This window comes from Cicer arietinum, chromosome 3, assembly GCF_000331145.2.
Source record: "Cicer arietinum cultivar CDC Frontier isolate Library 1 chromosome 3, Cicar.CDCFrontier_v2.0, whole genome shotgun sequence".
In the NCBI taxonomy this organism is placed as follows: domain Eukaryota; kingdom Viridiplantae; phylum Streptophyta; class Magnoliopsida; order Fabales; family Fabaceae; genus Cicer; species Cicer arietinum.
The window spans coordinates 28,140,310-28,153,834 of record NC_021162.2 but is presented as its reverse complement, the minus strand read 5'-3'; the positions used below and the strand labels follow the sequence as shown (position 1 = coordinate 28,153,834).

At 34.9% G+C, this 13,525-nt stretch overlaps 1 protein-coding gene across 1 annotated transcript; it reads left to right on the top strand.

Moving 5' to 3' along the window:
* Nucleotides 1-1,283: 1,283 nt before the first annotated feature.
* Nucleotides 1,284-10,208, top strand: LOC101513155 (protein LAZY 1). Its single transcript, XM_012712197.3, has 5 exons — nucleotides 1,284-1,372; nucleotides 1,453-1,504; nucleotides 2,755-3,503; nucleotides 4,928-5,210; nucleotides 10,048-10,208. The coding sequence occupies exons 1-5, from the start codon at nucleotides 1,367-1,369 to the stop codon at nucleotides 10,065-10,067; spliced, it is 1,110 nt and encodes a 369-aa protein (XP_012567651.1). The 5' UTR covers nucleotides 1,284-1,366; the 3' UTR covers nucleotides 10,068-10,208.
* The last annotated feature ends 3,317 nt before the right edge of the window (nucleotides 10,209-13,525 follow it).

Sequence of the window (13,525 nt, the reverse complement as noted above, 5' to 3'; positions counted from 1 at the left end):
AATAAGTTTGATCAACAAAAATTGATGTATTTAATTTAAATTTTTAATCAAATACATCAATTGTAAATACCTAATTTTCTGTACTACAGACAATATATAGAATTGTATTTAATATATCAACAGAAAACTCAGGTACATCCATCCTGACAAGATTTTCTTAATGATTTGAATATATAAAAAATGTTTGCAACTCAGCGCACCAAATTGTAATTGGAATTGTAATTTGAACTTAATATCGATATGTCTTAGCAAGTTCTCATGGTTAACATAACAATCAGACAAATTGAAAATGGAAACACTAGGACTTCGGACTTTATGAGTTACACATGGAAAAAGTTATCATTTACTTACTGACAATAAAAATAGAAATATGGGATGCCACAAGCACAAAATACATCAGTATTTACTGTTTAGTTGAATTGGGGCATCTCAATATAAGAAACATTTACACATATATGGACACAATACTAAGTAAATGTTTGGGCATGCGGCAGTAGATGCACATTCATATTGATGCTTCTTGTTATAGTTTTCACGGTGAGAGTGAGTTAGACGTAGTTTAGACATAGTTCCAAACAGACTAACATATAGACACTAATAATAATTTAAAAAAATAAAAGTAATTGAATAAAATTATGTGTCGATGTCTGACACTAACACATGTCAGATAATGAGACAGTTTCAATCTAAAGTGTCAGTGGTACGTAGATATAAATTAATAAGCAGTCTTTCCAACAATACCATGTCACCAAAATCTCGTCCAATGTCAACATAATGTATTTCAGCAATTGCTTTTGTTATCCCTAATGAGTAATAATTTATTATATATTATTAGGTGAATTTGTAACCATACACATTCAATAGACGGCTTGTCAAAAAATAAAATCAATAGAAGTTGAGTTCCCTGCTCAGCAGTGAAAGTGTTTTAGCAATTGAAATTTACAACAGCTTCATCGTTCAAAATTGGCAGTGCTTTGGCATCTGAATGCACTTTGGTCAGCCTAAGATCAAAGGTTATGGATTTACATACATGAGTGATCTAACACCATTAAAGTTCATAGAGACAAAAATATAGACAAATAGAAACTTGGTACAAATGACAAACTAAATTTACCTACATGATTAGATTTTGAAAAGAATTGCCAACTACATTGTTGTATCTATCTAATTGTTTTTCTCCATAGAGACATTCTAGAATTTACCAACTTCCAACTCATTCAATCACAAAGAAAAGATCTGTGTCTTTTCACTTTATCAATCATAACTTCCTAATCCTTCGGGTGACCTTTTTCCATTCACATTTATAAATACCAGCCTAATCTGTTAAGTGAGAAAACTTGGTCATCAAATCAAGAAAAGAGTCAAAATGAAGGTATGACTAAACTCTACCAATTAATGATAAAACAATTTCTTCCAGGCCTTCGGCTTAACTCATGCCTTTAATTTTTGCAGTTGCTTCAATGGGTGCATCGAAAACTTCATCCCTTCAAGGATTTCACGCTTGGTATTCAGCTGTCCTTATTACTCTTATCTCATTTCCTCCAATTTTTCTCTCACGTTTTTTCATGGAAGAGAGTGAATGGGAAAAGATAGGTTGTCAATGCAAATGTTCTCTATATTTTTGGTTTAGTTGTATAGGGAGGAATGAAATGGAATAGTCTTGTTAGATTTAAGAAAGTTACATGCTATCTCATTTCAATCCATCCGACTCCATTTCATCGTATACCCTCAATCCAAACACATTCTAAGGCATTAAGCGAAGGCTAACAACTATCATCAGATACACCTACAAACAATTAAATTGTCACATTGATGACTGGTCACTGTCCATCAACATAACAAAATATAGATTGCATTCATATTTCTGAGCTGCATCAATACACAATGTTACACATATCTAGATAAAGTAAAAATAAGGTGTTCTGCAGTTCTGCATACTAGGCTTTTCAAATAGATCAGGATTTAGGACCACAATTGGTCTTGATCCATCCGCATCCCACTTCAGGTTATATGACAACTTAACCCACACCCCAAGTATCCACCCAAATCCGACCCAATTTTTACAGATAAACTTCATTTTGATTTGATGCAGGTGTGAATTTTCTTCGAAATTCTAAGTCAGGGGCGGGGACAGGAATGGAGTGTTGAAATCCGCCCCAACCCGCTAATGATTTTGTTATTTTTTTCGTTTTTTTATATACTCATTTATTTATTTAATATTTTTTAATTATAAATTTTAATCAGTTCTCAATAGATAATTTAATTTTAATGAATTTAATTTCATTATTTTCTAATAACTATTATTTTATTATATTAATTATAATAAATATAATTTTTTATTTTATTATTTATATATATGAGACGGGGACGGGGGCGGAGAAACCCGACTCCTATTAGAGGCGGGGATGGTGATTCAATATTTAAACCTGACCGGGATGAGGGTGGGAGAGGCAAAATCCATCCCCACCCCAGCCCCATTGCCATATCTACTTCAGGTTGATTAAAACCATAACCTACTACAAATGGAACATTGAACATATATCACTCTCAAGCCCTTAGTTCACATTTCACTATCTGATTATTATATATAATCCTTCTTTTAATTCTTTTCCATGTTCTGTATTCCTCTTCCCAAGGTTATAGGATAGCGTAAGCAACAAATAAATATTTCAACAAGTCATGTAGATTGTAGAACTATCTTTAGTTGCTAACTTCAGACCAATTTAGTAATTTCTTTTGAAACTTGAATTTCAGGAAATCCGTGTGCTTGTCTTACAGTCCAGCTAACATTTGACAGCCAATATCTTCAGACAAAGCCAAGCTTCAGTTCCATTAACCAACCCTGCTTCTCAAAGCCACACCATCAGGAAAGTCAAACATCTTGCTGCAGAGAAGATGATGATTCACAAGAAGAAACATCTGCAGTCATCCCTGAGCTCTTTCAAAGCTTTTTGACAATTGGAACCCTTGGTGCAGAGGCAGTTACCAATGAGCCGGCAACACCAACATTGTCCATGCCTTCAGAAAACATAACTATGACAGATGCAGAGGTGACAGAGAATGAACTGAAGCTCATAAGTTTTGAGCTTGAGAAATTCCTTGAGACTGAAGATGAAAGTTTCTATGAATCATCAGGAAGAAACAGTCGTCTTCGCAACATCACACTTAGCGGAAATCAAACAGATGGATCCGAAGCTAAAGATTGTGGAAACAAGGTTGTATGTCCACTGCAAGGATATTTATTGGGGTCATCGTTCAAAACACCAGAGAAAATAGAAGTGAGGAAAGAAAGGACATCACTTGCTGAGCTATTTCATAGGACAGAGTCAACAAATGAAGACTGTGCAGAGACAGGAGTCGAAGAGACACAAGTCAAGCAAGCACATAAGTCTGCCATGCATATTATGAAAAAGATGTTCAAAATGGTCCACAGTTCCTCGAAAGGCTGTAACACCTCTGGGAATGATGCTGATTCGACTTCAACCAATACAAAGCTCAGTAAGGTTGGTCCCTATTACTAGATATTTTTACCTATTTAACAATACTCTAATCACCGCCCTTTAAAAAATTCACAAGTAAGAAGGTTGGTTAATTTAGTTAGTAACATTCAATTTGTATTATTTTTCAAAAGTACCCTCAGGACTCATTGTCTCACTCTTTTCACCGAATTAATTTGAATTGAAACTCATCATGTCACCTCTTTCCTCAATTCTCACAAGAGAGAGATGATGGAGTACTTGAGATTAGAAAAGATACTCTGAATGTCATGAGAGGCTAACCCCCATGGTTATGTATTTATAGTAAAAGGATAACAATCTAAGATCCCTTACCTTAACTATAAGGATTGAAACACAATTATTTAAGATATAGGCAAAATAAATAGGAATAGAATGGGACAGGCGGCGTAGCAAAAGATGGCGCATGAACTTCACGCACCGGCGGACTTGTTGGCTTTTGATCAACGCATGAAGGCATGTAATGGTGAGGATGATGGCGGTGTTTAGAGGAACGGCTTTACTGATTACGGTTGTTCTGATGGTAAAGGTCACCGTCGTGACATCTAGGGCCACCGATAGTGGTCTACCGGCAAAACTGCTAGGTTTGTGGCTTGACAACTAGGGTTTTCCCACTTTTGAACCTTTCCTATCAGGCCCACATATCGTGAGCTCTAATACAACTTGAGATTAAAAAAGAATTAGTCTGTATGTCATGAGAAGCAAATTCCCGTGGGTATGTATTTATAGTAAAAGGATTACAATCAAGATCCTTTAATTATAGGGATTGAAATACAATCAGAAAGATATAGACAAGATAATAGGAAAGTAAATCATGGCCACATCTCAACAGGAGTAATTATGGGTATTTTGGTATAAAAGAATAATTGATGCAATAGACAATTTAGAGGGAGTTTTATATAAATGGACAAGCAAATTTATCATAAAGGTTCCTCCTTATATAAACTTTATAAAGGAGCAGAGGAAGTGTATGTGTGCATATATAGGTTGGTCGGCCCCATCACCCTTTGCCTTTGCATCTTAACAAAAGAATAATCAATCAAAACTGTAGTGCATGTTCACTTCGTTAGCCACAAGAAATATAATGAAAAAAATGTGGATATGTGAGAATTATCAATAAGACAATGACATAAATCTACTGGTAGCTTGTTATCGTTGAGAATCAAGTAAAACACTATTCAAATGTTGTTAAGCATGCTTAAAGACCATTAAATGAAGGTGGTTCTAGTAAGGCTTTTAACAAATTGTAACTATGCTAAAAAGGTAATTTGGCAAATATCACTAGGTATGGAAAACGTCGGCATCTTCAAGAGAAGTTAAGCTATCAAAATAAAACCACAATTTCAACATTTCATCTTGAACACACAAAACAATCATAACAAGTTATTCGATTTATCCATCTCTGTATGCAGGTTTTACATAAGTTTCACAGAAAAGTCTATCCTGAAGACATCATAAATGCAAAATGTTTTAGTAAATCCCACAAAGGTAAGATTAATCTTCCTCATGACTGCTTCGATGAATATGATAAAGGAAATACCACAAACCCAAATCCTAGCAGAAGAGTTCATTCAGATAGCAAGTCAAGAAAGTGGTTTAAACACTGTAAGACCAACTGGAAACCACCGCAAGATGGCCTAAGTAGCAGTGGTTCAACTGGGAACAATGAGCACTGGATCAAGACAGATGCAGAGTGTAAGTACTATATTATATATCTATAAAATGTGACTCTTGACGCACACAAAACTTTGATAAGTATATTCCATCAGCATCATTGTAAGTTTTCATAGTCTTCTTTAAACAACACAGAATATACAAGTGATTGAGAGTATAAAGGAATGTCATTTTGAATTTTTTATGATATGGGCGCTTGACGCAAGAGAAGGAAAAAGAAAAAGGAGAGTGGGCAAGAGTGCAGGACCAATGTTATTAGTGGTAGATGGCGACAAATGGCAGTGCGTATAGCTGCTATAATAAAAATTTAAAAGATATACTAGAAATGCTTTAAAAAATTAATCATTTATGTTAAGAACAAAATCATAGAAACATCATATTGGAAATTGTAGAAACTAATGGAATAACACTTTATTTTCAACAAAAAATACTTTCTTATTATTTGTGTTTTGAAAATGTTGGAAAATAAATTACAATATTACAAAGATAAATAAGGAGAATATAATTAGTACTCATATACAACCAAATTCCTATAATTAGTACTCTTATACAATCAAATCCCTATAATTGAGGGATATTTTTTAATAAAAAAACATAAACAGATTTTGACACTACCCCTCAAACTGGTGAATAGTTGTTTTCCATTCCCAGTTTGGATACAATTCTTTAAAAGTTGTTGCTGTTTAGCAACTATCGAGTTTTTCTTTGATGAAAAGTTTGTCAACTTCAATATGTTTGGTTTTGTTGTGCTACAATGGGTTACAGGCTATGCTAATAGCAGATTTATTATCACAATAAAGTTTTGTTGGCTCATCCCACTTTATCTTCAAATCCTCCAAAATGATCTTCGACCATAGTAACTCGTATATCCCTTGTGCCATTGCCCTAAATTCTGCTTCAGCATTGAATCTGGATACCACACTTTGTTTTTTACTCTTTCAAGTCACAAGATTCCCACATAGGAAAATGTAATATCATGTGTTGACCTTCTATCTATAATTGACTTTGCATAGTCAACATCGGTATATGCTTCAAGACCCATATTTCTATTTCGTCTAAACAACATTCATCTTTCTCATAATCAATTTCAGTCTCAACATTGTCATTTTGTTCATTTCCATCTTTTTCAAAATCAATTTCAGTCTCAATTTTTGGTTCAAGAGTCAACACAGAAATAGAAGAGACTCATCTTCCTTGTATTCTTTCTCTGAAGATGAGTTTGACTGAAGTAACTTTTTCGTTCATGGAAGGTGACATCTATGGAGACAATTTTTGGGATGGTGGATGATAGCATTTGTAGCCCTTTTAGGTGGAAGAGTATCCGATAAAGACACATTTTAAGGCTTTACGATCAAGTTTCCCTCTACTATCACTATGTATATGGCCAAACAATGCCACCCAAATATTTTGGTAGTAAGATTAATAGTCGTGGACACATTGGGTTAGAACGAGGAGAGGGCCTCCATGGAAGTTTTGAAGGCAATGACACTAGAAGGTAAACGATTTATGAGATATGAAGCAGTTTATATTGTTTCTCCCCAAAATTTCTTAGAAACCTTATTTTGAAATAACATAGCTCGGGTTTGATCTAACAAGTGCCCATTTATCTTTTCAATAATCTTATTTTGTTGGGGTGTTTTAATACAAGAGGACTCATGAATAATGACCTCTTTGTGATAGAAAGACTTAAGATCACGATTAAAGTAATATTTGTCATTATCAGACCTAATCCTCTTAATACTTACTCCAAACTGATTTTTTACCATGGAGAAGAACTGTAGAAACATATAAGTGACTTCAGATTTTTGTTTTAATAAATACACCCAAGTAACCCGATTACAATCATCAATAAAGGTTACAAACTAACGTGCACCTGATATATTTGGAACATTTGAAGAATTCCCCACATCTGTATGAATTAAATAAAACGGAAAAGTATTTATTTTATTACTGATTGAAAAAAGTACACACTTGTGTTTAGAAAGCTCACAAACCTCTAATTTCTTAAAAATCAAAGGAAATAATAGCTTAATGACTCAAAATAAAGGGTGACCACGGCGACAGTGTTACAAAAGAACCTTCTCCCTGATGGTTTTTATTGATTCTATTAAAAAGGAGTTATTGTTGTTCAGTAACTTCAAAGCTAAGTTTCGGTTATCCAAATAGTGAAGGTCATTCCATTCTCTAGCTTTTCCAATCCTCCTCTCCAAATTCTTGTCGTGAAAAACACAAGATTGGTTATCGCAGATAACATTACATGTTAGGTCTTTTGTGAGTTTTTGTATGGAAATGAGACTAATGGACAGTTTAAGGATATGGAGAACATTTTCTTAGGGTTGTGGATAGATTTATTTGAACATCTCTTTGACCTTCTGCAGTTATAAGGGTACCATCTAATGTGGATATTTTCTAATTGCTAGGGCAAGGTGAAAAAGTGGAGAAATGTAAGGGTAAATGTATCATGTGGTTTGTGGCTCTAGAATCCAATATTGGTTAAAGGGTATATCTGAAGCATTAAGTCCAAAAGAAAATGGAAACATACCTGAATGTGCCAAGGAACAAGTACATGTGGGCTTCTCCAAACTAATGAGTAAAGATCTCAACTTTTCTACCTCATCTTGGTTCAGTTGCATCATACCTTCTCGACTCTCTTCACTAGTAATTGTAGCTATGTGTCCTTGACCTCCGTTTCTTCCCCACTCACTATTAGGTGGCTTCCCATTCAATTTCCAACATTTTTCATGAGTATGGTGAGACTTGTTGCAATAGGTACACCACACTCCATCACCTATTTTTCTCCACATAGGCTCCTCCTCCTTTCTTTAGGTCAACCATCATAGTCAAATTCTTTTCAGCTAGCATTGCTAAGCTTTCTACAAGTGGAACTGTCAGCATTAGTCCCCGTTAACTTTCTTCACTCATCACTATAGCCACTGCCTCATTAATTCCTGATACTTTCTCCCTGCCAAGGATTTGCACTCTAACTTGATCAAAATCATAGATGAGTCACACCAAGAAATCATAGACTATCATGTTAAATATATTCCTTTAGTAAAGTCGAATTTGCTAAACACTTGACTTTTATAACTCTGTAATGATCCAACTCCATCCACAAAGCTTTAAGATGATTTGCATACTTAGTAATTGTCTTGTTTCCCTGTTTACCAACCACAGTTTTCACCTTCACATCATATATTTGGGCAGCATCTTTGGCTTTAGAATAAGTCTCTTCTAATGCCTTCCAAACCTCCTTCTTAATGCTGAGAAGCATGCAAGTGTCACTGATTTCTGGATCATTGCATCCCATAACCATGCCATGATCATAGAATCCTCTATATTCCACCTCTTAAACTCGAGATCTATTTCTTTGGAGGGTTCATCTGATAAGTATTATGTCGTCCTTTTACCTTTAAAAAAGTGTGCACAAGTTGAGATCATTTCAAATAGTTATTCTCATTCAACTTGTGAACGAATGAGACATTTTGCAATTCGGCTTGGGATTTTTTATTTCACGTTTCATTATCGGTTTCAGTATTAATCACTACTCCTTCTCCCACAATGGACGAAAAACAGAAACAAGTTTCTAATCGAAAAAAGGTGTGCGCATCAAATGACCCACGAACCAAAGTGCTTTGATCTGAAAAGTAACCACCAAAAGCAGACAGGAAACCTCCGATTTACAATCTACAAAATAACGGCAGTGAACAACTGCTTAGAGGGCGGCGCATGGGTTACACGCACTACGGGGTCGTCAGAACACTGGCGGCACATCAGGCTTCGGATGGCGGTGATTTTCTGGGGTTTGGCTGCTTTCTTCGAGGAATGGTGTAGGGGTGGTGCAATACCGTCAGTGTACAGTGGTGAGAAGTCAAAAGTTGTGTTCACGGCGGTGATGGCTGGTTTCAAGACAACGAAGGCAGCAAACAGACTTTAAGGATCACAAACACTGCAATGAAGGCAGCAAATGGCCACAATGACGGTGGCTAAAGTTTACCACAATAAAAACGGCTAGGATTTATGCAAAAGCAAGCCTTAAACCAAGAGCTCGTGATACCATCTTAAGAATTAAGGTAAAATATTTTATTGAATTAAAATATGTTGACAATACATCATATATATATACAAGATTACTAAGATAAATAAGGAGAACATAATTAGTACTCCTATACAACCAAATTCCAGTAATTCAGTGATATTTTTTAATAAGAAAAAAGAAACAGATTTTGATACTGACCAAGAGCCTTGCAAGACATGTCTTTGGGCATTTCATAACAAGTTGGGCATGATAGATATATATGCACGAACTTGAGGGTGGTGTTGGAGAATTAGGGGATATTGTGAGCTCCTAAATTTTATTTTATTTTATTCAAATCTTATAGTATTGTATGAATTTCTTATTTCCTTATATTCTTCTAATCATTCCTTATTCAAAGGAAGAGACTTTATTGTTATCTTTTATTTAAACAATCTTTGACTACTGAATAAATTAACAACAATTTACCACTGTCTTCCGACATATAGTAATGCAAAAGATATATATAAAGATCAGAGTGATGTGGTGGTGGCTTAAGCCACGGAGGGTAGGGTTAAAATCTGCCTTGGTTCTCTATTTCTGAATTTTCCAGCAACTCCTCAGCACAGTACGAGACTTCACGGAGTAGTATTTTGTCACTTGTATTAAGTATTTTTGTCACCGAATTTAAAATCGTTGAGTTTTAATGACACAAATTTCAAACTAACTCAGCAGCAGGTTTTTAGATTTCAATGCAAACATTTATGGAGCATTTATGTGCATTGCTTTATCATAATTGGAATATATTTATGCATTTTGACTAATTTACAATTGTTGGCATTGTAGATTTGGTGCTGGAGCTGTAGCAACTTATGATGTATGAAAGTGTTAATAAATTGAGCCTCTATAAGAGACTTCTCAAAAGTGTATTTCATAGTGTGATCGTGTTATGTTAGTGCTTTTGAATGGAAACTTCTAATGCATTCAATAAACCTGTGTGTTTCGTATGAGTTCTTAAGAATAATTCTTGCATAACATGGGAGGTAATATAGGAACTCTGCAGTCACAGTTGAGAGCTTAATGTATCAATGTTGTGATTTTTAAATGTGTGCTAGAAGAGTAAAAGACAGATGAACGAGAACAATAGCTTAAAACATAAGTACGTATTTTGTAGACCAATAGAAGGAATTCTCAGGATTCATTATGAGATCTCTTAAGAATTAGGGTAAAATATTTTATTGAATTGAATTATGTTGACAATACATTAGATATATATACAAGATTACTAAGATATATAAGGAGAATATAATTAGTACTCTTATACAACCAAATCCCTATAAATGAGAGATATTTTTTAATAATAAAACAAACACAGATTTTGATAAGGTCGGCATTAAAACACTCTCCTAACTAGGGTTTAAAGGCGCAAGCATGTGGCCCTCTGATAGACCAAGAAGACTGTATAGGTGTAGACTGGTTAAGATATAAAAGGTACTAAGAACAAGTTCCTGGTTATTTGAAAGATCCTGGCCTCTTCCACAAACTCAGAATACAATCCAATACCCTCCCTCAGTTCCTCTCCTTCCATTTTAATTCCCACCCTGCAGTTATCTCAACTAATAATAGTCAGTCCTCTTAGTTACCCAGTTCCAACTAAATTAGAGGCTGTGATCTTTTACTTCTCTCCTATTCCATATTACATACACTCTCCTACTTGGAGACTGCTGCCTATTACAAAATATAGATTCTTATATGTAGCTTATATAACTACCACTCAGGCCTCAAATATAAACAAAAGAGTTATGTTTGTTTGTCTACTTCTATCATACTTTAATGCTATTATTCCCTAATTGTCATTCAATGAATTTGGATATAATTTTCAATAAACCTTCTATTTTCATGGAACAAGTTTCCATGAGGGGTAATTTAAAAAATACAATTACTTATTTTATTATATTGAGAAACATTAAATGAGAGTAACTACTTTTCTTAATAAGTCGGAAAGTTTTTTTCTTATGCGACTGGAGGGAGTATATCTCTAAAATTACCAAAATCACTTTGGCTTGAAGTGTGGGCAAAGCATGAGCCACAAGCATATTTTGAAATTGTAATTTAGTTATGAGAATGCAAGTGGCAAGATTAAACTCCTGACTATGGAAGAGAGGCAAGGATTGAACTCATAACCACTTGGTTAGAGAAGCCTTCAGACCATTCCAAAGACCAAATGTCCCAAAAGCCAAAGCTAAAGAGTGCTTCATATATGTTTACAATTGCTAAAGCAGAATTGCTTTCCTTTTTTGTTTTAAAAAATGTATTGTCTAATTATCCAATGTGTAGTAGAAAATACATCAAGTACTTGAAGATTAAGATTCAGACCTTGTAGCATTCCATTTTGATTATAACGGCAATAAATATAAATTATAATGGTAGAAACTCCTGTCTAAGATTGCCACCCATTTCCATCCTCCATGATTGATCAACTAAACTTGCAAACTCTCTGAAATGCACATAGGAAGCTCAATAAGTAAATTTATCAATTCACTAATTACTCCAGGATATAAAAAGTGAAACCAAAACTTCCTTTACAATATAAATGAGGAACTGAGTAATGGAAGAACATATTTTGCTTCAAAACTACAAACAATGTATAAGGATTAACCTCACGATGTCCTAGCTAACAGCGCCTGTGAAGAGCATCTATACTGCCACCAAAAACCCCTAACTGTTGAGTTCATACAAATTAAATAGTTTTAGTTTTCTTACTTTGGGTGTCGAATTGTGAAATGGATTGCTGATTGGAAAGCCTATTTTCTATAGCACCGATCAAAATAGTAACAACCAAGCCATTTTCCATTTCATGGAGTCGGCTAAATGGATTATATGACATCATAATGCTTATACTATGTTTGTGTTTGAAGTTTAAAATGAATCATAAGATTCATGATCAATTATGAACAATAGCATAAGATGTATTTTGCGCATTGTTGAAGTTGTGTGATTTTAGAGCAAAGGAGGAGAGAAAATAATAAGGGTTTGAATATTATTGATAATAGTATTATGCTAACTTAATTACAAAAGACTCAATACTAATCACTTTTTATAGAGAAACATAGTTTCAATCCTATATCAGAAATAAATCATAATATTAAAGAGAGATATTCTAAGATATCTCTATGATTATAAATTGATCCTAGGAAATAACTCAAGATACTCTAATATAATATAGTAGATATTATAAGATATTTTCTAATATTCTAATACTCCCCCTCAAGCTAAAACTTACAAGAAAACAATGTTTTGCTCTGCAAAATAATAAAAAATAGATGGAAAAGCAACCCAGGAATGCAGGTGAAGTCGAAGAGAATTGCTATAGATATAGTCTAGCAAGATAGTCGAAATGATAATTAGCCTGAGAGATTTTCATGGCAAGCAATTGAACAAAGTAAGGTTCGTTCTTCTAAAAACTGCATTTGAAAGCTTCAAACTAATAATATTGGAGAGGCGTGCTTCAAGGAGAGAAAGGCAAGGCCAGTACATCTGGGACAAAGATGGGGCCAATGCATCTGGGACAAATTGCCATGCTAAAGTGTGAGTCATGAAAATAAAAGACACTGTCAGAATGACCATCAATGGAAAAAGAAGCCATCACTAATATGATTCATCAGTGGGAAAAGGGACACCACCGGAATGATCGTGGGTGGGAATAAAAGCCACTGTTATAATCTATTAGTAAGAACAAAATTGCATGACAAACACAGAAGAAGAAGCACCGCGACTGTAATGAAATGAAACCATGATCGATCAACGAAGTGAGAAAATGCATCCAATGTTTGAACAATAACACATATTTCCGTTGACCAAAATTGAAAAGTAAGGGCAGATTTGGAACCGTGAGGCCGAGGCGAGTTCAACAAAAAATATCGCGTCTAAAACGGTTGTCGGACGCGTCATCACGCACAGTGAAGAGAGGTTGCGCGTTGATCTGACGTGTGGTGGACAGTGAGGCGCGTGCGGTGGCTTTCGACGGTGCGCTTTGAGGTGTGGGCTGATCTAGAAGAGGCGAAGCTAATGGAGTGGTTGTTTGCCGGAAAAGTCGCCGAAAACAATGGCGGTGAGGACGGCAGCAACGAGCTGAATGGAAACAAGTGAAACTGGGGGTTGAACAAGGAAAGATCACGTTGGAAAAGAGAAACTATGATTATATTCCCAAACTGTTGGGAACTCGGCAACAGAATAGAGACGGGATCATTCAAGGAGGATTGAAATAGGCTCTAGATACCATGTTAAAGTTGTGGGATTTTAGAGAAAAGGAGGAGAGAAAATA